General features: G+C 39.3%; 1 protein-coding gene across 3 annotated transcripts in view; it reads left to right on the top strand.

Annotated features, from left to right (window-relative positions):
• Positions 1-24,802, top strand: part of LOC110304545 (ABC-type organic anion transporter ABCA8A) — a 74,919-nt gene that overhangs the window by 41,531 nt on the left and 8,586 nt on the right. For all 3 annotated transcript variants that reach the window (XM_029483601.2, XM_021175944.3, XM_029483600.2), the window contains exons 22-31: positions 1,029-1,166; positions 1,920-2,027; positions 3,688-3,861; positions 5,198-5,311; positions 7,361-7,480; positions 15,420-15,485; positions 16,285-16,376; positions 17,863-17,983; positions 19,964-20,081; positions 21,845-21,936. In XM_029483601.2, the coding sequence (XP_029339461.1) occupies positions 1,029-1,166; positions 1,920-2,027; positions 3,688-3,861; positions 5,198-5,311; positions 7,361-7,480; positions 15,420-15,485; positions 16,285-16,376; positions 17,863-17,983; positions 19,964-20,081; positions 21,845-21,936 (1,143 nt within the window). The remainder of the gene's footprint in view (positions 1-1,028; positions 1,167-1,919; positions 2,028-3,687; positions 3,862-5,197; positions 5,312-7,360; positions 7,481-15,419; positions 15,486-16,284; positions 16,377-17,862; positions 17,984-19,963; positions 20,082-21,844; positions 21,937-24,802) is intronic.

Raw genomic sequence — 24,802 nt, forward strand, 5'->3', positions numbered from 1 at the left:
ATTTTGTATTTGAGGAGAGAATTTGGGCTAAACTTATTCCATTTAAACTTTAAATTTACTTAAGAGAATGCCTTAAGATTCCTACTTTCATTCATTATTCATAGAATTGTATTCATGAGTTTAATATAGTAAAGTTACATTCACTATCAGCTCGTTGTATAATTATTGCTTGAGTTTGATTCCTGGAGCCCATGTGGTGGAAAAAGAGAATTGACTCCTGCAACTTGTTCTCTGACTGTCACACATGCAAAATGAACATGTATTTACATGCGCGCGCGCGCGCATACACACACACACACAGAGAGAGAAAGAGAGAGAGAGAGAGAGAGAAACACATACTAATGAGTAAATATAAAACGTTTAAAATAAATACAATTTCTACATTACCTGGAGCTTTAAGCCAGAGATCCCAAATGTAATCCTAAATCATATATAGTCTCTAAATGTTACATGGCTTTTCTTGAGAAGATGTGAATAAAGCCAAAGTTATTCCACACAAGTCTATTTTAGTAAACCAATCACTTCATAGGGTTTCTTACAGGAGTTATGGGTGAATTAGGTATCTGTATCATCACAGAGTTCACCCCAGCGTGACTGGCAATTCCCAAAAGATGCATCCTCATAGTTTACTGTGCAGCTTGTAGACATCTCCACAGAAGAGTGCCCTCTTCCTCGTAAGTTATTCATAGGCATTGTAACTTCATGAACTTCTTGATTCTTACCCATCTCACTTCTCCATCCAGGAGGGAAAGTTGGGATCCAAGCAAATGGCTACAGGACAGCAGTTATAATTAGTTTGTCTTATTAGAGGTTTATCTTAAAATTTAATTATACCCCATTAGGGCCTAATTAAGGCATTAAAAAATGACAGCATTGACCTGTGCATCACAAAGAAAGAAACTGGAGAACCTCTAGTCCATCAGTCGCATCACAAAGAATATGCCATCCTATGAAGAATTTTGTGTATTGCTCACATGGGTTTTATGTTGCCTCCTTCCAGACTGATAAATCCTTTTGTTCTATTTTAGAATTACAACTTTACCCTGGCATGCAACACCAAGAGGCTGAATTGTTTTCCGGTTCTGGTGGATATTGTGAGTAATGGGCTACTTGGACTGTTCGCACCATCAGCACACATTCAAACTGACCGCAGCACATTTCCTGAGGTTGGTACATTCTTGTAGATTCTGTTGTATCTGGAGTCTTCCAGATTGTTCCATTCAGAATAATATCAGTGGTCTTGATAGAGTTTCTCTCATATCTTAGGTTAGCATCTATATCTATCTTGTATATATCTATATTGATTTGATATATGGTATATCACAGCCTATCATGTATGACTATGCATATTCAATTGAGCTGTTCCACATAAGCACTAAATGTTAAATTAGGAGATATAAATCTAAGCATACTGACTCACACCTATAATTATAGTGCTTGTGAGGTTTCAACAGGATCATTATGAGTTCAAGTTTAATTTGTATTGCAAATAAGATTATGTTAGAGAAATCAAAAGAAGGAGAAGGAGGAAGGGAAGGAAGAGATGGGAAGAAAACCTAAGATGTGAAATTTATGAGTTGGAATTCCTGAATATTAAATTGGTTGCACTGGTTTAAAGTGACAAAATATCACAATAATTATTTAAAGCCTAAAAAATATTGATCATCTTTAAGTGTCAGCCTAAACGTCAGAATTTTTCCATTATTAGAATCCTTTTGTTCTCATTATGACTTCCCACTTTCAAAATCATATTGTGTAGCTATAGATATATAAGCAAAATCAATGTTGAAAATTGGATAAGAATGTAAGGAGGTGAAAATCTCAAAACAGACCCAAGGCACTATCTTAGATAATTGACTGTGTTTTGAGCAATGTCATCCAGACAATGAGCTTCAACTTTGCATCAATTCCATTCCTAGGAAAACGACCACCGAAATTTTGATTATGTGGCTTATTTCTTCTCGTGGGTACTTCTGATGGCCTGTGTTCCTCCTTATATTTCCATGACCAGCATTGATGACTATAAGGTAATAAAAAAAATAATGGAAACTTAAGTTGATTTAAACAATGAGAAGTTGTTTAGCATGTGACTGTAGGGCTTCTCTTTACTATGGTGTGCAGGTTTATACACTGAGCAGTTGATTAATACACAATTGCACCTTTATAGAAGTAAAAAGGAAGAATGCACTAAAGGAAAGGAAAAGGAAGGAGGTGGGGAGGACAAGTGGAAAGACCAGGAGAAAGGAAAATAAGAGAAAGATTGAAAAGCTTTGTTTGTTTCCTTCTAAAGAATGGAGGCATTGGGATAAAGATTGACCACCTCCCCAAATGTAATCTTTTCAGTGAAAGACTGGTGAGATTCCATATAAAATTTTGAGTTGTATATCACACATATCTTCTTGGAACTAGCTCATGGAACACAAAGAGGTCTTGAGCAGCACCCCAAGGTCTTAGTAAACTAAAAGAAGAACCTGGAATCCTAAAAGGTTAGAGTGGCTGGAATTTGCTTCTAAGCATTCTGTCAATGCAGGAATTACCTAGAGCAAGGGCAGTAGAACTCTACTCAAGGGTTGCTTACACTATGTTGCCAAGACGAAGCATGGAGTAGAACTTCATGATGTCAAGACTGTACAGATGTCTCTAAGAAAAGCACATTCAGAAGTTATATAGGATTGGAAATACCTGTTTCCAGTCATCAGTTATAGGGGTTACCCCAAGGATCCAAATTTGGGGCAAGACTTGATCAATTAAGAACAGACCCAGAAATGACAAAGGAAATGAAAGAAGTAACAAATAGGAAAAGTTAACACAATCAAGGATTTAGCTAAAAGAATGAACACAATGAAGAAAGAGAGGAAAGATACACACACACACACACACACACAAACACATGTCAGGTGGAGCTCCTATAAGTACCTAATGTAGCTATATAAAAAAAATGAACATGGCTTTTAGAACAGACATACAGTTAAAACAGAATGAACCAGAATAGACAGTAAAATTGAAACACAGAAAAAAAAAAGCTCTGAAAAATAATCTGAACTTTAATGATTTATGGGACAGTAGTAATGACTCATCATATATTTAATTAGAATTTCTAAGGCAGAGAAGAGCTAGAAATGACAGAAAATACACTTGGAAAAAACTGAAAATTTTTATCATTTGGCAGATTTTTAAAATATAAAATGTAGTGAAACATAAAATAACTACACATATGAAATACATTAGTGACTTTAAATATGAGAAACTACAAAGCTATCAAAGTACCGCACAAGGTGCAATGACTGACAGTGCTTTAGTCACTCATGTTCATTGAGAATAAACCAAGAAGACAGTTTGATGTGAAAAAAATGGCAACTTTCATTTGGATAAGGGATGAATTGTTTTACCACTGAAAGTTAATACTCAGATGGGGAATTTTCCTTTGTAGGCATTAAGTCAATCTTTGGCTAACTGCTTTATTGCTGTCAGTAACTTGGATGGTTTATTTTATTAGCTGCATTATCACATTAGGATAAATTATTTTTTTTAGTAACAACAGCAAATTTTGATATAGAAGCTTTGAAATGATCCATGTCCCTTCTTCTGTGTAGTGTTTAATCACTAATAATGAATAACTCATTTGGTTATTTTCTTCATATTTTTATAAAAAACGATATACAATTGATGATTGCACTTCCTTATCAGAACAGAGCTCAGTTCCAGCTGTGGATTTCAGGGCTCTCCCCATCTGCATACTGGTTCGGGCAGGCTCTGTTTGAGGTTCCAGTGTACTGTGCACTCATTTTGTCTATATTCATTGCATTCTATGCCTCCGCCCCTCCAGAGAGTAAGTTCACAGTTGGAGATCTGTTTATTCAGGTAAGTGACACCATTCCTAAAACAAGTACCATTAATCAATCAACCCAAAAACTAACAGTAACACAGACCATTTTTGATATTTTTCATTTCTATTATAAGAGTTTCTTAAAGTATGGTTGAAATACATATGGCATAAAATTGTCACTGTGGCTTTTTACCTGGTGTGTGTGTGTGTGTGTGTGTGTGTGTGTGTGTGTATGTGTGTGTGTTTCATTCTTTGGACAGGGTCTAACTATGAAGTCCTAGCAGCCCTAGCTGACTTTAAAATCATGGAGAGCCTCCTGAGAGCTAAGATTAAAGTTTGTGCCACCACGACTGGCTCCTCCTGACTGCCTTGACTGTGACACCCAGTAACACTGGTTGCATATTCCCAAACATTTTTGTCACCACCACCCCCAAAACCTTCCAGTTATGTGGCACCATAAACTGAGATCCTACACTGAAAATACAGGCATCCCTCTGCAAGACTGTCCCCAAGCAAGGGGTTTGGTAGGCCAAGAGCTCTCAGAACACTCGAAAGGATTCTTTTTCTTTTAATCATTTTTTACAGGTCAGACTTTATCCCCCTCCTGGTACACCAGCTGTTCCACATCCCAGCCCCATCATCTCCACAAGAATGTCCCCACCCCACCAGACCTCTCCACTCCCTGGGACTTTCAATCTCTTGAGAGCTAGGTGCATCTTCTCTGACTGAGTCCAGACTCGGCAGTCCTCTGCACTATATGTGTTGGGGGCCCCATATCAGCTGGTATAGGCTGCTTGTTTTGGTGGCTCAATGTCTGAGATGTCTCGGGGGTCCATCTTATAGAGTTGCCCTCCTCCTCAGCTTCTTCCAGCTTTTCCCTAATTCAAACACAGGGGTCAGCAACTTCTGTCCATTGGTTAGGTATAAATATCTGCATTTGACTCTTTCAGCTACTTGGGTCTTTCTGGGGGCAGTCATGATAGGCACTTTTTTTGTGAGCACTCCATAGCCTCAGTAATAGTTTTGGGCCTTGGGGCCTCCCCTTGAACTGGATCCCACTTTGGGCCTGTTGCTGGACCTCCTTTTCCTCAGGCTCTTCTCCATTTTTGTTCCTGCAGTTTGTCTTTTTTGAGTTAGGTATTGTATGTAAACTTTTGTTTGCAGAAAACTGACAAAGTCACCTCTCCTAGTTGTTTGTGGTTTAGAGGTTTCTGCAGAGAAGTGACAATCCCAAGCCACCCACTTTACCACTCTCTCTGATATTTAAATCATTATAAATGTAGGAACATGAAGACATTGTTCCATGACATTAGCACATTCAAATGTTTTCACGTGTCACAATAGTCATTCTCATATTCCTATTGGTTTCAGAGTCTCTATGTTGGTGGCTATGCCATGTCAATTATTTTCATGACTTATGTGATTTCGTTCATTTATCGCAAGGGGAGAAAAAATAGTGGCCTTTGGTCACTTTGCTTCTATATTGTAAGTATCTTTACTGTTTTTATTTTTGTGATGGAGTTAAGTACTAATACTTTAAAAATATCTTTGGTTGGTATAAGATAAACTAATTTTATACTTTAAAGTATTTCAAATGTATTTTTCTGATAAACTTTCACTAGTTCCATGATATAATTATATATGTATATATATATGTATATATATATATACATATATATACATATATATGTATATATACATATATATGTATATATATGTATATATATATATACATATATATATATCCATGTGTATAACATATGTTACAATGTATCTATTTTTATCTCACTTTCTTTAAAGGTAAGAGAATTCATTATAGGATCGTAAACTTAGGTATTGTTTTGAAATTCCTTTTAGGAAAAAGAATTAACTGAGCAACAAAGGCTATGGAATTTTCAGAAGACTATGAATATTGATAATTAAAAATCTAAAACTAAAATCTGATTGCTGAGGAAGTAATGGGAGGAAAGTCCCTTGGTCCTGTGAAGGCTCTATGCCCCAGTATAGGGGACTTCCAGTGCCAGAGAAAGGGAGTGGGTGGGTTGATGAGCAAGGGGAGGGGGAGGGGGTTGGGGGGTTTTGGAGGGGAAACTAGGAAAGGGGATAACATTTGAAATGTAAATAAAGAAAATATCTAACAAAAGAATCATTTATTAAAATCTCCACTTTCTAAACTTAGAAGGGGAATATATATAACTTAAATGTATTTATTCTAGAACTTCTGTTTTGAATGTCACAATTACATTACTCTCCAACAAATACTTGATTTTTTTTCCTGTACCAGAGTTTGAGATAGTTGAGGAAGAAAACATGCAGATTACACAGTCTTTTCTCCCAGTGAGTTAAACAGGAATGAAACTTCTCCCCTTATATTTTGTATTTGAAATTCTGGAGGGCTTAATACACTTCAGCATCAAATGATGCTGTATTTGTATCTGACACCCTAGTCATAATATTACTTTATACAAATTAATTGCAGCAGTTTATAGCCACTTCTTTCCACAACTTCCACAAGTTAACAAAGTCACAGACATAGGACATATCATTGGAAAACTGAATAATGAAAATTATATAGATATGGATTAGATTTGGCTATAGGTATGCATATGGATGGAGATATAGATAAAGCTGTGCATATGGATACAGGTATGGATATAGATAAGATTTAAAATATATCCATACCGTAGTTAAGATGGAAATTGAGACGAGATTCATGTCTCACCTTACCTGAGATGCTCGCAGATTAATCCTACAGATGTCTATGTTTTGTCATGGGGAAACTCGGGAGCTTTTAGAATGGAAAGGTAGTCACAGATAGTACCCTGACATCAGTACAAATTGAAGAGGAGCTCAGAACATTCTAGAAAAGCTTTCCCATAGTTTAGGAAGGAAGGTTTAACGTGAAAATGTAAAGGTTACACCTGTGACCGCTGTTCTATCAGTACCAATGGTACTCAAGACTTGCTGCCTAATGGGTAAACTTATCAATATCTCTGAGGAAATACTTCTACAAAGTGCATTTCTGTTCAATTCAAAACTATTTCTCTTTGATTGTTGCCTAGAGCTTATTTATTAAATCCCTAGACAACATCAAACCTACTTTATTTTTGTTCTTCGGTGATAAAAAACTGGACACAGACTCTTAAGTCTGTGCGTCAGATCCTATATTTGTCCAGCGCTGTCAAATTTCCAATGTCAAGCCAAATGCTTTTAGTCAAGAGCAATGTTTGTGATGATATTAATTTTATGACAATGGAAATCAGGCTAGAATAAATTGAAAATAAATTTAATTTGGGGTTTTAAATTTTTTGTGTATGTGTTTAAGTGTGTGTGTGTGTGTGTTCACAAGTGAAGGTGCCAGTGTTTTGTGGAGCTAGAGATACAGGAAGGCATGAATTACTTGACATGTGTACAAGGAACAAAACTCAGGTGCTCTGTAAGGGCAAACCATGGTCTTAGCTGGTGAGTCATTCCTTAGCCCCTTCCATTGCATTTTAAAAAGCAACTAAAAATGTGTATTTCGTTTTCTTCTAGGTCTCTTTCTTCTCTATGTGTTTTATGCTTATTGATTACTTTAGAGATACCTCACTGTTTGGTTTTATTGCCCTGGTTCCACCTGCTACATTGGGAGGCTGTACATTATTACATTTTGAGGTAAGAAATATGCAACATTTCTATAAGTGTCTCAGAATAGGGAGGCCATTGAAAAATCTTTGTCTTGAGTTATAAAATATATACTCTGAAGACTGAATATTTAAAGTATTTTTTATTTTTATTATTTTTTCCTTTTTAAATTCATTTCTTTCTTTTTTAACTTTTAAGTTTTTTTCTTTTTTGGATATTTTATTTATTTACATTTCTATCCTTCTTTATTTACATTTCTACAAATTCCTGTCCTATCCCCCTTTCTGCTGCTTCTATGAGGGTGTACCCCACCCAACCACCCACTCCTGCCTCCCCACCCTGGCATTACCCTATACTGGGGCATCGAGCCTTCACAGGACCAAGGGTCTCTTCTCCCATTGATGCCCAACAAGGTCATCCTCTGCTACATATGCACTGAAGACATGAGTCCATGTGTACTCCTTGGTTGGTGGTTTAATCCCTGGGAGTTCTGGGGTGTCTGGTTGGTTGGTATTGTTGTTCTTCCTATGGGGTTGCAAATCCCATCCAGCTCCTTCAGCCCTTTCTCTAACTCCTCCATTGGGAACCCCGTTCTTAGTCCAATGGTTGGCTGGGAGCATCCACCTTTGTATTTGTTAGGTTCTGGCAGAGCCTCTCAGTAGACAGCTATCTCAGGCTCCTGGCAGCAAGCATTTCTTGACATCCAACCATCCATGAGTTTGGTGTCTGTATAAGGGGTGGATCCTCAGGTGGGCCAGTCTCTGAATGGCCTTTTCTTTATTCTCTGCTCCACACTTTGTCTCTGTATTTCCTCCTGTGAGTATTTTGTTCCTTCTTTTAAGAAGGACTGAAGCATCCACACTTGTGTCTTCCTTATTCTTGAGCTTCATGTAGTCTGTGAATTGTATCCTGGGTATTCCAAGCTTTGAGGCTAATATCCACTTATCAGTAAGTACATACCATGTGTGTTCTTTTGTGGCTGGGTTACCTCACTCAGGATGATATTTTCTACTTCCATCCATTTGTCTAAGAATGTAATTGTTTTTAATAGCTGAGTAGTACTTCATTGTGTAAATGTACCACATTTTCTGTATCCATTCCTATGTTGAAAGACATCTGGGTTCTTTCCATCTTCTGGCTATTATAAATAAGGCTGCTATGAACACAGTGGAGCATGTGTCCTTGTTATATGTTTGAACATCTTTTGGGTATATTCCCAGGAGTGGTATAACTGGGTCCTCAGGTAGTACTATGTCCAGTTTTCTGAGGAACTGCCAGACCGATTTCCAGAGTGGTTGTATCAGCTTGCTCATTTTAAAAAAATTTACTTTACATCCCTGTGATGGTTTGAAGGTTTGGCTCCCATAGACTATGTATTTGAATGCTTGGCCATAGGAAGTGGCACTATTAAGAGATGAGGCCTTGTTGGAAGAAGTACATCACTGTGTAGGCAGACATTGAGGTCTTTTATGCTAAGGCTTTGTCCAGGGTAGAATTCCAGTCTCCTTATGGTTGCCTTCAGATAAAAATGTCCAATTCTCAGCTTCTTCTCCAGCACCACATCTGCCTGGATGTTGCCATTCTTCCTGCCATGATGATAATGGACTGAATCTCTGAAATTAAACTCCAATTAAATATTTTCCTTTATAAGAGTTGCCTTAGTCATTTTGTCCCTTCACAGCAATGGGAATCCTAAGACAGAAATTGGTATCAGGAGTGGAGTTTTTCTGTGATAGTCCTGACTATATTTTTGTTTGGAGGAATGTAAATTTTGGAACTTTACATTGGGAAATCAGTGTAATGCTTTAAATAAAGATTAATGGGCCATACTAGTAGAAATAGGAAGACAGTGGTGCTGAGGGTGATTTGAATTGTGGTTCTATGGTTCAAGAAGATTCAGAGAAGAATTTATCATGTGGTCTAGAAACTGTTCTTCTGATATTTTGTTGAAGAACTAGCTGATTTCTGTTCTTGTCTGAAGAGTCAGCTTGAGGCTAAAATTAAGAGATTTAAATTAATTGCATTGACAAAGGAAACCTCAGAAAGTGTCAATAGCCGAGCATAGACACTGTCCATGGTTCATTTTTATGAAGAATATTTTGATCAGATGTAGCAAATTGAGCAAGGATAAGTGCAAAATGTATGATATATATATATATATATATATATATCACCAGGAAATGGAATGGAGCTAAATCCTTTGTTCAAGGATATTAAATCGAATTAAGGGAGTTATAACCTCTGGACAAGATCCACTGCATAAATTATTGATTATTGTTCATGTATTCGCAGTTGAAAGAGGGATAGACATATCATGTGAGGCATTATTGCTTTCATTTGCACTTAAGGAGATATGATTGTGTGCCAAATTGTCAACGGATGATGGATTCTCATGATTATTCTCAGTTGTGAACTTGACTATATCGGGAATGAACTATACTCCAGTCATAGAGGGTACAGGTAGAATACCAATCTTGAGGCTGGAAGACCCAGGTTTGGATTTGGATCTTGATGTGGGATGATACATGATTTTGATCCACATCAACACATATCTTTCATCCACACCTTGAGAGATAGTGGTCATGCTTATAAAGATCTTGTGAAAAGAAATTGAAGAAAACTTTAGGTCTAGGTGTGGTGGTACACTCCTTTAATCCCAATACTCAGGGGACAGAGGGATGCGGATCTTTGAGTTCAAGGTCAATCTATAGAGCAAGTTTCAGGACAGCCAAGCTTAGACAGTGACGGAAATCATTAAAAACAGAAAGCTGGTAATGAAGGACAAGGGGGCCATGTTCCAGCCCCATAAAGCAGCAGATTTTGGTAACTTCAACCATGTGGCTCAGTACTTAGAGTCAGTAATAGAAGGGGTTACTGGGATAACTGATGCTGGTTAGGTAGAGTGAAATCTTCTGGGAAGTGTATTCTGAGAGCTCAAATAAGCTGTGTTCCAGAGACACTGACTGGTAGCTGAAATTGGTGAAATGTAAGAATGACCCAGATGGTACTGGTTTTGAAGGCATGAACAGTCATAGAGAGAAGCTGAGGCTTAGTGCTATGAGAATCCAGGAAAGGGCATTTGTGAATGTGCAGTCTCAGTAGCAGTTGAAGGCCCAGAACTGAAGGGGTCATCCAAAGAAGTTGAGGCTTGTTCCATAGAGAGAGCCTATTAGAGGCTATTGGTGAAAGTGCAGCCTAGTTTTGGAAGAAGACCCCTGAGTACTGGAGACGCTAGTACCATGGGATGGCCATTAAGAACAGCAGCAGCAGTAGAGTGGAGTAGCCAGAGCCTAGAGTGCTACAGAGGGAAGAGCTGGAGAAGTAATTCTTTGGAGGATCCCAGAAAGTCATGTGTGGATCCCAGATATTGGAACAAGAAGCTGTGATGTTGAAGTTGCCTTGGATACCCCAAAAGATTAGAGATGCCAGAGCTGTGGGATGCCTTCTGGGAAAAGCTGCTAGAAAAGAGGAGTAGATCCAGCCTAACAGAAAGAAATGTGATTCAGTCAACACAGCTGGAAGCAGCTGTACATCAGACACAGAGATATGGAGTCCGGAGCTTGCTGAGCAGACTTTTTAGTCTTCTTTGGTCTAGCATTTCCTCACTATGATGTTTTGGAATCAAAATTGCTATCCTGTGATGCTGGAAGTATGTGATCTGCTTCTTGTTTTTGATTGAATAAGGGATTACAATTCAATGATTGCATGAATCTCAGAAGAGACTTTGGGCCTTGGACTTTAGAACTCTGAGATTGTGAGAGACTATGGAGACTTTTGAAGTTGAATGGAAAGCATTTTGCACTACGTTATGGCTGTACGCCTATGGGGGGCCAAGGAGCAGAATGTGATGGTTTGAGTAGGCTTGCTCCCCGCGTAGATTCATGTGTTTATATGTTTGGCCACAGGGAGTGGCACTATTGGGAGTTATGGCCTTATTGGAAGAGGTGTACCCTTGTTGGAGGAGGTGTGTCACTGTGTAAGTGGAGTTTGAGGTCTCCTATGCTCTGGCTCTGCCAATGTGTAGAATTCCACTCTCCTGGCTGCTTTCAGATAAAGATATAGAACTCTCAGCTCCTTATCCAGCACCATATCTACCTGCATGCTGTCATGTTTCCTGACATGATGATAATAGACTGACTCTCTGAAACTGTAAGCCAGTCCCAATTAAGTATTTTCCTTTATGAGTTGCCTTGGTCATTTTGTCCCTTCACGGCAATGGAAACTTTAAGACAATCCAAACCTCATCTTTCCTTCCCTCCTCTTCTTCCAGTCTTTTCTTCTCATTACCCACCCCATCTTCCTGTCCTCCCTTTTCCCTCAAGAAAGGGAAGGCATCCCATGGATATCAACCCACCTTGGCATATCAATTTGTAGTAGGACTAGGTACATCTTCTCATATTGTGGCTAGGCAAGGCAGCCTAGTTCAGGGAAAGGGATCCAAAGGCAGGCAACACAGTCAGATACAGTCCATGCTCCTGCTGTTAGGAGTCCCATATGAGGCTTGAGCTGCACACCTGTTACATATGTGCTGAGGGCCAACATCCATCCCATGCATGCTTTCTGTTTGGTGGTTCAGTCTCTGTGGGCATATGCCACCTGTGGCTAGCTGTCATAAATTCCCTTAATCCAGTAAATCAAAACTCTAGAAGCTTATAATTATGAATCAGTTTTATATATGGTTAAATTCTCAATTCATAAGACACACACACAATAATTTCAGAGATAATGATACAAGCTGCCCACCTAGATTAGAGAAGTTTTCCCAATTATTCTACTCTTTTATGATATTCATAGCTACCTGTGGCTATATAAAGCCACGCAGATAAGGTTCATTCTCTTCTCCATCCATCTTCTTTCCTCCTCCTCCTCCTCCTCTTTCTCCTCCTCTTTTTCTGTCCCTGACTCTGAAACTCTTATCTCTGCCTTCCTTTTTCCTGTCCAATCACAGATGACTCATTGTGTTCATATTTAAATTAATTGGGAGAAAACTCTGCTACACCTACTGGGCCCAGGTTAGTTGATTCTGTATGTTTGTTTTCTTGTAGTGTTCTTGACCTCTCTGGATCCTTTGATCCTTCCTACCCCTCTTCATTAGAACTCTCCAAGTTCCCCCTAATATTTGGCTGTGAGTTTCTGCATCTCTTTCTATGTTGCTGGACGAAACCTCTTAGATGATAGTTATGCAAGGCTCCTGTCTGGAAGTATAGCAGAATATCGTGAATAGTGTCAGGGCGGGGTCTCTCTCACGGCATGGGCATCAAGCTGGGCCAGTTATTGGTTGGCTAGTCTCTCCGTTCCTGCTCTATCTTTGCTCCTGCATATCTTGTAGGCAGGACATATTATGGATCAAAGGTTTTTGTGGTTGGGTTGGTGTCCAGTTAAGTGAAAGACTTATATGAGAAGAACTTCAAGTCTTTGAAGAAAGAAATTGAAGAAGATAGCAGAAGATGGAAAGATCTTCCATGCTCCATGGATCAGTAGGATTAAAATAGTAAAAGTAGCCATCTTATGAAAAGCAATCTAGAGATTCAATGCAATTACCATCAAAATTCCAACACAATTCTTTACAGATCTTGAAATAGCAATACTCACCTTCACATGGAAAAAACAGAACAAAACAGAAAACAGGATTGCTGAAAAACAATCCAATACAATAAAATAACTGCTGAAGGTATCAGCGCCTCTGATCTTAAGCTATACTACAGAGCAATAATAATGCATGGCTATGGCATAAAACCAAACAGGTTGATCAATGTAACCAAACTGAAGCCCTAGAAGTAAACCCACATACCTATGGACACTTGGTTTTTGACAAATAAGCCAAAATTTTACAGTGGATAAAAGAAAGCATCTTAACAAATGGTGGTGGATTAAACTGGATGTGGAAGAATACAAACAGTGCCATATCTATCTTCCTGCATAAAAACTCAAGTCTAAGTGGATCAAAGACTCAACATCGAACAAGACACACTAAATCTGATAGAAGAGAAAGCGAGGGATAACCTTGATCACATTGGCACAGCAGACATCTTCCTGAACAGGACACCAACAGCTCAGGCACCAAGATCAACAGTTAATAAATGGAACCTCATGAAACCAAAAAGCAAATGACACCTTAACTTCAGTCTACAGAATGGGAAAAGATCTTCACCAATCATACATCTGACAGAGTGCTGATGTCAAAAATATATAAAGAACTCAAGAACTTCACATCAGCAAAATAAATAACCCAATTTAAAAACTGAGGTACAGAGCTAAACACAGAACCCTCAACAAAGGAGTATCTAATGGCTAAGAAGCAAATGTTTGACATTCTTAGTCATCAGTGAAATGCAAGTCAAAATGACTCTGAGATCTTACACCTGTCAGAAGGACTAAGATCAAAAATTCAAGTAACAGCACATGCTGATGAGGATGTGGAGCAAGGGGAAGACTACTCCATTGCTGGTGAGAGTGCAAATTTGTACAACCACTTTGGAAATCAATTTAATGGTTTCTCAGCAAATTGGGAATAGTTCTACCTCAAGACCCAGCTATCCCACTCCTGGGCAAATACCCAAAAGATGCTCCACCATCCCACAAGCCACTTGCTAAACTGTGTTCATAGCAGCTTTATTCATAATAACCAGAAACTGGAAAGAGCCTAAATGTTCCTTAACTGAAAAATGGAGAAAGAAAATGTGATTCCCTTATATAATGGAATACTCTTCAGCTATTAAAAACAGACACATCATGAATTTTGCAGGCGAATGAATGAAACTTGAGAATATCATCCTGAGTCAGGTAACCTAATCCCAAACGGACATACATGGTACATACTCACTTAAAAGTGGATATTAGCGTAAAATACAGAATAACCATGCTACAATCCACAGACCGGAAGAAGCTAAGTAACAAGGAGGTCCCAAGGGGGATGTTTCAATCTCACTCAGAAGGGGAAATAAAATAGACATCTGGGGTAGATGGAGGGAAAGAATTTTGTAGGGGAGGTGTAGGGGTAGGAACAGGAGGGATGAAGTGGAGGGAGGTCAGAAACAGACAGACAGACAGACAGACAGGCAGGCAGTCAGACAGATCTGGAATCTGTGGACTAGCTAGCTAGAAACTTAAACCAGTGGAAAACCCCAGGAAATCTATGAGGGCAACCCTAGCTAAGACTCCTAACAGTGGGGAATATTGAACCCGAAATTACCATCTCCTGTAACCAGAAAAGACTTCCAGTGGAGGGACAGGGACACCAACCAAGCCACAAAGCCTGTAGGAAACTCTTAATTGAATCAGGAAGATTTTGCCTGATATACCATAGATCCACTTACTTACAAGTGAAAATTTATCATTTGCTGCTGTTCCCTGGGGACATGGGTAGTAAGAAGTAGAGAAAAAAAAAACATTATCACTAATAAAATCTTTCCGTGTTCTCTGCACTACTACTACATACAAAATCTGCCCCTAATCTCTGAGATTCTGAGCTTTAAAGTGCTAATGTTTGTGTGGCTTTTATGCTACATGCTTGTATTTGCTACACCCTATCTAGAGCTTATACAACAGCAATATATTTCAACTTTGCTCACAGACAAGATGTATTTCTTGAAAGTTATTTTCCTTTTACTCCTTAGAGATTCTTAGCTTTCTGTGGAGGATCATTGGAAAGAGCAGAGCAACACCTAGGGGCAACGGGTACAGAAGGGGGACGCTGCTGGGAGCAACCCTGTGTCCTCTGTTCCCTGTATTCTCTCAGGAGCTGTGCATTAAACACTGAATGTCATCCTTTAGAGAAAGGCTGCATGGCTCCAGACCATGAGAAGAAGAACAGCAATCCCTAGCTACATATTTAACAGTTAGTACTTCCTTTGTGCCCAAGGAAAAGTCTGGGGAAAGACTACACTAGTAGAGTTGATCAATGGCCCAATCACATTTGCATAAAATTTATTGATTAAAACTTCATGTTTAATTTGTTCTTTCTTTGCAGAACCGTGAATTTTCTGAAATAATTTATGAACCAGAAAGGGAGTATTCCTATCTGTTTTTCCTAGCTGTAAGTATCCTTCTTGTTCAAATATTACTGCACACAGAAGCATCCTCACATACATGATGCAGGGTGCTTTCTTGATCATATTTTGGGTGGAAAAAAAACAGTTCTGGAGATCAAACCCAGGACTTGTACATTTGTTACACAAATGTTCTGTCACTGATCAACACCCCCAGTACTAGTTTGAAAATTAAGATGTTTCTAAGTATAGAGCCATTTTTTTAAAAAAACAAATATCCAGTGACAATATCAATTGTACCTTCCAATTCTAAAGACATAGTAGAGAGATGGGGATATGGCTTAATGGGTAAATTGCTTCTATGCAAGAGTCAGGACTAGGGTGTATATGTCCAGTATTCAGTTAAATGCTGGGTGGGCATGGTATCTCTGAATTAGAGATGGATGTCCCCTAGGCTAGCTGGCTAGCTGGACTGGCAGACCAACAAGGTCAAGTGAGAGATGCAGACTCCATTAATACACTGAAGGGTAAGACATCTGATTTCCTCCTCTGCCCCGCCCCCCATGCATCCATACACTCACACCAAACAAAGGTGCATCCTAAAGTATGGATGACGGTCAGAACATAATATAATGTAGGAGAACGTGAACACTTGCACTGTGAACACTTGCACTGTGTCTGTACGAAGAACTGCAATTCATTTTGACTTGTTTGTAAGCAGATGAATGGCTAGCTCTTGCAGCTGTAACCATTCTGTCCTGTACACATCTGTAGAAGGCTGTTTGCCGTTTACTTCTGATGTTGGCGTTTGGTGTTTCTAACTGAGAACGTCTCTCTTTCCCCCAGCCTCTTCTTCATTTTGCCATCTTCGTAGTTATTCTCCGATGTATGGAAAGGAAGTTTGGAATGAAAACAATGAGAATGGATCCTGTCTTTAGGTTTGGAGAAATCACATTGGTTTTGCATTCTTTATTGAACAATTTTGTATAAAGGCAACATACAAACTCTCATGGACACCCTGTCCATGAGGTTAAGATGAAGAGACAGTTATGGAAATTATAAATATGATTACCAGAATATGAATTCTGGGTTTTAAAGATAATTGTAGTAACCATGGTCAAAACAGGTCCAACACACCAGAAACACAAGAAATCCAGGGCTTCATCTGCCCCTGTGTGCCAGGAAGGGCCAAGAATCCTCACACGCAGCAAGCTTAGTTTGAATGACAACTGTTTTGTGCCTTAGAGAGCTGAGGGGACACAGGCCACCCAGAAAGGACCACAGAGTTAAAAGGTGGGAGGGTTATGACAGAAACAATAACCCTTGCTGATAGAGTGAGAAACCTGTTCCATGTGTTCTGGGCATTTTTTATTAACTTGTAATGGAAAGGAAATGGCATTAAGTATCCAGGGAGCTTGAAAGTAAGTGCACTGTATTCAAGCAAGACTCAAGAACACAACCAGAATCAGATTAGTTCCTCTGACTCTTCATTAATTTTCGGATTCTACTTTTGGGAATCACCACTTGTATGCAAGAGTGGAGTGACTGAATGGATAAAGGTACCTGCCACCAATGCTGACGACCTGAGTTCAATCATCAGGTCCGACATCATGGAAGGAGAGAAAAAAACTCTTCAAAGTTGTTCTTTCTCCCTCTGAAGCACACTAAATAAATAAATAAATAAATAAATAAATAAATAAATAAATGTAAAAACAAACAAAACCTCAGAAAAAGCATCTCTGCTTGACTCGGACTTTCCAGTTTTGCCACTGTGAATCTCAGGTCTCAAAGCCCATCTGTTCTAGTGAAATGAGAATGGCTGGCCAGCCAACTCTCATACTAGTGCCATCTTTGCTTTAGAAAGTTGGATAGAAGAATCAAACTTTGACACATCCCCTGTGACCACAATGAAGAAGGGAGGGAGGGAAGAGAACCCAAATTAACTATCTTGTCATAAATGTGTGAGCTGGAAGGGAGACACAAGCGTTCCTCTGACACATCCCAAGGAAGGCTGTGCCTATTCATAGCTAGAACTGACCCTGAACATTCTGGTTCACCACTCTAAAAATTTTTTTGACAATGTCCTTAATTTGTATTTATTTTATCCCCAGGGTACTTATTCCATAAAATGTGATATCATTTTTTGCTAATCTATGAATATGAAGCTATACATTGAGGTAAAAAATAATGTCTCCATAATAAAGAGAATTGACACTAGCCAAGAAGCAATGACTGCTTTACTTGGTGACTCTTTGACCATTAATTTTTGCAGTGAGAGAGAAATGGATATGCTGACAAAAGATGGATGTTATAAAGACTCATTGTTCATCCAGTCTGCTCTGCTTTAAAAAAAAATAGAGGACAGAACTGGACCCCAAGCTCTAGACCTCAGCAAAAGTTAGTAATGGATGTTTTTATCTATAGAATTTCTCCAAGAAGCAATCGTGTATTTAACAATCCAGAAGACCCAGAAGGGGAAGATGAAGATGTGAGTCAGGAAAGAGTGTGGACAGCAAATGCTTTGACTTCCACTGACTTCCAGGAGGTAGGCCTTGTAAGACACAGTGGAAGTGTCTTAACCTGTTTGCAGTTAAGGAATGTATGCAGAGTTCCACTTTAAAATGGAAAGCACCTTCAATCGCTTCATATGGACGCTTAAAAGAAACGAGCATCTTTCCTGAGTATATGGTGATGAAGCAGTCATTGATCAGTCATTGGCTCATTCTCATTCTCATGTACTGTTCAGTACATTTGTGTTCTTGGTAAGAAAGAAAAAATCTTACGCACTCGGTCTTGCTTGAAAAGGTGAGGTGCTAAGATAGCCCGCCTGACGATTTCACTCATGCTTAGATTTGGTCACACCAGCTCCACGAGCTTTGATAATAGATCATTGTAAGCCAGTTCATAAGAGCTGTCTTGTTTGTCAGGTTAAAAGGTGAAAAGTACAGTGGCATATGTGAAATATGAGGTCAGACATCGCATTGGCAGCTAAAACTTCTATTGTTGGAAGTAGTCCTCACTGTGACAACTTTGGCTGTCCTTGCATGCAGCCAACACTGGAGAATGCAGGTTTACCAAGCTTTCTGGGTTCCTCAGATAGCGTGCAAGTTTCTGTATTTAGTGTTCTATAATTTAACACTTCCACAGGATGTCCCAGTAGGTTTTTTATTTCTTGCATTTGAAGCTATAGCCCTGTGGGGGGGCCTTTCAAACACTAGCAAGTATATTTAATTACTAGGTTCCCTTGTCATCATTACATTCGGAATGATTGTTATACAATCATTGATTGGAAATTGGAAGGCCATTTTGGAGTCCTTAAACTCATTGCTAAAACAATTTAAGGCTGGGCTCAAATGGGAACTTAAGGACATTTTTTATTACATTTTAAAAGAAAATCCTCATGACAGGCAAACTGCAAAACCACAGCAGGTGCACAGAAGAGAATGGAGGAAAGCCATTTTAAGCTTCCATGGAGATAAGACACATGGTAGATGAGCAGTCATATTGCAGGGAGGGCGGGAGGGAGGCTTTAGAGAAAGAACAAGGAAACCCAACGTGTTAGGAGTAAAGCCCAACGTGTTAGGAGTAAAGCCCAACGTGTTAGGAGTAAAGCCCAACGTGTTAAGGAAGGACCCGTGCTTAGCAAAGAGTCAGAAGGAAGAACCAGAGAAGTCCCATTTCCCTGAACCATTCATAAAATATGGCAGGTTTAGGGCTCTCACACAGCTGCAATCTGTAAGCCCCTGTAGTGGGGGTAAGGATTCTGGGGTGTGTCCATGGAGTACAGCATCTCATTAAAGAACTAATTGTTATACCTATCTCTTTAGCTTGGCTTAAGATGAGCCCAATCTCCCAGGGGTAGTAGGCCCTTGGCCAAGTGAAAGACCTACCCCAACCGGGGTGTTGAGAGTTCTGTTCTGTTGACAATGGGATATTTTACCTTCCTGATTGTTCCCAAACTTATACACATGCACACCACCTGCAGTATAATATTCAGGATATTTTGCAGGAGATAGCACAGTAGATAGCACAATAAGGTAAATGATTAGAACTTAATCAAATGGTAGATGGCAGGATTCATTATATTTGTCTCTGTTTTAATGTATTTTTTGGAGTCGAATTATTTTTCCTTCATTGGAACAAAGAAAGCTAGCGAGGTGTGAAATTGAGACTCTTTGAAGGCTAACAATTCATCCTTAAATGTAAGACAATAATACAATCATACTATTTTGGAACATTATTTTAAAGCCAAAACTAAAGGGTTTGGGGGTAAAATTTATAGTTGCAGATATCTTTTAAAATATTACTAAAACATAAGAAAATTATGTCTTGCTATGTTCCCATGTTAGTGCAAAGAAAGTCCTGGGAATTCACAATATCTATTATTGGACACCAGTGAGATTATATAGATTTCAGGTGTACTAACTAAGAATAACTTGAAGCACCAAGGCCGACAAGCCATGGTGTTTTGGGGAATCTAGACTTACGCTTATACTGCTCATTCCCTGGCATGACATGTTTGCAGAAGCCAGCCATCATTGCCAGCTGCCTTCGCAAGGAGTACAAAGGAAAGAAGAAATGCTTTGTTCTGAAGAGCAAGAAGAAGATCGCCACAAGAAACATCTCTTTTTGCGTTCGAAAAGGTTGGACACGGGTTCTGGCTCAGGAACATCCTCCAAGCTTTAGCATCCCTGTCCTTCAGTCGGCATGCTCAGAAGCTATGTTGTTTCTTCTTTTCACAGTAGAGTGGCTGTTGACTGTTTCTCTCTGGACAGAAATGGTTTCCCCTTTGAGTAGGGGCATAGTCACACTGGTGTGAAAACCATAAACATGCTTTGTCGTTGAACCATTTAAAATACAGTCTTCCTATTCAATCAGTGCTGTTGCTCTCCTAATAATCAATACTGTTTACCAGGGAACTTACCTACATTCTGCTATTCCAACTTGATATCTTGACCACAGGGTAAGCGGACAGAGCCTTGCCAACTTCGGACTCTCTCTGTCTGACACAACACAACTTAGTCTTTCCTCATCCTATGGCTCTGGGCAAGTGGCTGAAACTCAAAAATTTCTATCCCTTTTCAGTGTTGTCACAGCTATTACCCCTCCCCACACCATCATATAGTTTTCTTTAATTAATACATATTAATTGTACAGGCTAATGGGATTCACCCTGAGATTTCCATGCATGCAAATATGGTATACTGATCATATCCAGCCACCCAGTTTCTCCCTGGCCCTCCACTCCCTGCTTTGTCCACCATCTTTCCAGTATCAAGTAGTCCCTCCTTGGCTTTTACTTTGTCTTTTTGTTTGTTTGTTTGTTTGTTTGTTTCATTTCTCAGCATCTTCAGTTTTTTTCTCCACTATTCTGTAACTTTCATTATAATTTTTTTCATCCACTTAGTTATATTTATTGCTATATATCTTTTTTGTATACTTGTTGTGAATGGGTTTCTCTCTCAGTGTGTTCATATTGGTGCATATCAATGCCATCTGGAACTGGGGAGATTGTTTAATGGTTAAGACCAATTGCTCCTGCAGAGAACCTGCACTTGGTCACCAGTACCCACATGGTAGTTCATCACCATCAGTAACTCCAGTTCTGAGGGATCTGACACCCTCTTCTGACCTCTGCTGGCGCCTGGGACTCATGTGATACACAGGCATAAATGCATACAAAACACTCCTACAAATAAATAAAATAAAATAAAATAAAATAAAAATACATTTGAGAGAAGCTACGTGTTTTGTATGCCGGTTTCCTATCTTGCCACTCGCATCTTTCTGTGGACTTTTAAAAGATTTTCTACATATAGAATCATATTATTGCTAACAGAGATGATCCACTTGTCTACTTTCTTGTCCATAGATATTTTTTTATTTCTTACATAATCGCTGTGTACTATATGGAGTAAGGGTGATAAAAGTGGACACCCAATCCTTTGCTTTATACCAGAGCCAAGTTTTTAATTTTCTTCATGAATCAGGATGTCTACTAAGGGCTTGTAATATGTAGTATTTTATCATGCCTGAACATGATCCTTTTAAAGATTTATTTTGTTTTTAACTATGCATTTATTGTGTGGGGGTATGTACACTTGTGAGAGCAGATGTTTCCAGATCTAGATTGAGCACCAGGTCCCCAGGAAGTGGAGTTTAAGAGATTATGAGATGGCTGCTATGGGTACTAAGAAGCAAGTTTAGGTCCTCTACAAGAACAATACACCCTCTCAGTGCTGAGCCATGTCTCCCCTGTGTAGTGTTAGACCTATTTTATTCATGTCTCTTCACCTAACACGACAATTAAATATAAAATCGTATTTAAGGCCCATTGTAAAGCACCTTTCATACAGAGAAACCTATAATAGTCACTATCGTTACTAAGGTGTCTTCTTTTTCTCAGGTGAGGTTGTAGGATTACTGGGACACAATGGAGCCGGTAAAAGTACATCCATTAAGATGATAACTGGAGAAACCAAGCCAAGCGCCGGACAGGTAGGTAGATGAGAGATAGTATTTTCTCCAACGATACCCCAGATGACAACTTGAAAAACATTATCCTTCAAAGTTCTAAAACTATTATACTGAATTATAAAGTCTCACTTTAAGCAGTGCAGGTACTAACCGTTTGATGGGGATGCTTTTAAATGTTTTGATAATTTTATGTGTATGGAATTAATTTTATTATATTCAGCACCCTTTAGCTTTTCTCTTCTCCCTCTGTCTCACATTAAGACCCTTTTTGTTCTCCAAAACCTTCCCTTCCACTTCATGTCTCTTTATGACCCATTAAACTTCATTAGGGTGGCTTGCATGAGCGTGGGCATGAACAACTTATCAGTAGTTACATCATTGAAGAAAATGATACTAGCTCCCTAGCTGCTATTAACGACCAGTAATCACCAGGGCTCCCTGGGCTTCACCATGTTAGCAGGTCGTGGGTAGGTAACTGCGGCTGCTATGAATTCATGAATGCGAAGCACATGTCATATTCAGGAGTTCACAGCTCTCCACCCCCATCCTATGCCTTTTATATTCTTTTTTGCTTCTTTGGTTTCAGTGTTCCCCAAGCCTTGGAAAGAGCAACAAAGATATTCAATTTAGTTCTGAGCACTTAAGAATCACTTAGTGTCTGTACCACGTATGAATATTATCCCATTGCAATAGGAACCTTCTTTGACCACGACTGAGAATAGCTCTGATCTTTAACTGTAAACATAAACGCTTAGCAGGCATCCGGGAATGCTTTGAAACTATCCTTTTCCCATGAGTGTATTAAGAAGGAATGTTATTCATCTTCGGAATACTAATTATTATAAAAACCTTGACAGACTCTGTTTATTGGACCACATAATCCACTAATTATAATTTTAAATGGCTTTTATAATTAATTTCAGCCTGCTATTGCTCATCTTCCTGAAGTACCATTTGTAACTCAAAAATCTTTCACAGTCATACAAAAACCTTTTTTGTACGAATCCAATAAGGTGCTTCTTAAAGTAGCAGAGGGTGGAGAAGCATTCATGTAAAGCCGAATTGCTTGCCAGCTTGTCACTTGTTTCAGAAGCAAAATGGCCAGGCAAACAAAGTTCAGACTTAGCCATGAGAGCCGATCCCAGGGAAGAGGCAGGTCATCCCCTTTTCTCCCTTTACAGGGCAGAACTGCTTTAGAAAGTGACTAGGGGAAGGGCAGATGTCTGTGTAACTATGCCAGAAGAGGGTGTTGGTAATCAAATTAGAGAGGGAGAAGAGAGGCAGGGATAGAACTGTCATACATCCCACTGTGTAGGGAGGAGAAACTCACGTGCCCAGTCCCTCTGAAGCCATGGTGGAGCAGAAAGCCAGAAGCAGGTCTCTGCAATGTTCATGGCACAGCCTACCTTAGCAGGACTCCTCAACTTAGCTACAGATGCCATTTCTCGCCACTCACCACCTAGTTTTAACTACTTCAATGGCTTGCCTGCTCTGGGACTGGCATGCCAGCTCTGGCTTGTCTTGCAGGTGGCTTCAAGAGTTGCCTTTTATATCTGTTCTCAATCTCTGTCCCTGGGCCCTTCTTCACTCTTCGTGATGCTACTTCTGACCTCTGAGTTTGGCCAAGGATACATCAAACTTCATCCTTCTACAGCCCTTTGCTCCTGGTCTTTGATCTTCTACAAATGTGTTTCTCCTAGCCCTGTCCACAGCTAATACCTCCTTCTCCTCTCCTGACATGGCAGTTCAGCAGGATAATGATCTGAATGAGGGAAAAAGGAAACCCAGTTCAATACAATTTCGCTGGTCTTGTCTCAAAAGTCTAGATTCTGACCGTGAATAGTTTATCTTTGTCATATTTAAGAAAAGTACAACTTTGAGAAAAAGTTTTCTCATAACAATTACATAATAAATACTAAGGCTGGTCTATATAAAAAATAAAATTGCCGTGCTAGGCAATTATAGTAAGCAATTTTCTTATAATGTAAATTATCATTACAATTTATTCTATAGTAAGGTATTTTATTATAATGTAAAAATGTTTTGAGACCTCAGCCATAATGTTAAGATGCAAAATGTCTGGCATAGTTCATTTTTCTTTTTGCTTTAAAAACATGGTTAGCTAGGGAGAAAACCTGACACATCCCCGGGACTTGTTGGCCAGCTTGCCTTGCCTACTTGGTGAGTTCCAGACCAAGGAGAGACCTGTCTCCAAAACCAAAGTAGGGTCTGAGGAGATAGCTCAGTTAGCAAAGGGCGTATCTAGCGTAAGGTAGAGGTCATGTGACACTTCGGGTGCTGCTTTTATCTCCACACCCACTGTGGCATGCATGTTCCCACACTCCCATACTTTCAAACAATCAAACATGTACGCTAAACCTAAAATATTAATTGATCTTTTAAAAGCTTCCAAATGGCATTACAATTGGACATCTTCATGAGGTACAATGCAGATCTTTGGATGTGCCTCCATCGTGGAATGATTAAATGAAGTCACTTTTGTGCATCCTCCTTGCAGCCAGTATTCTGTGCAGTAAATGCTAGAGCTCCCTCTGCCTGTCTAAATGAGACTGCTGGTTTGGATCAATCCCTCACTTCCTTTTCCAATCTCCACGGCTCATCATTCTTCTTGCTTATACTTTTGATTGTGAGCCTCCCCTTTAAGGGCTGAGCCTGTGAGCCTCCCCTTTAAGAGCTGAGCTATTGCTTCAAGTTTAACTCATTTAAATGGTGCATGTGCATATTAATGAAGTCAGGCAGTGTCTGTCTTCTGTGCCCACTTTATTTCACATCCCCCAATTATCATGGTTAGTCAACCTGACACAGACCTAGACATACTGAAGAAGAGGGACTCTTAACCAAGGAGTTGACACCATCAGATTGCACT

This window comes from Mus caroli, unplaced genomic scaffold (assembly GCF_978045245.1).
Source record: "Mus caroli unplaced genomic scaffold, Mus_caroli_1 scaffold_13, whole genome shotgun sequence".
Lineage (NCBI taxonomy): Eukaryota > Metazoa > Chordata > Mammalia > Rodentia > Muridae > Mus > Mus caroli.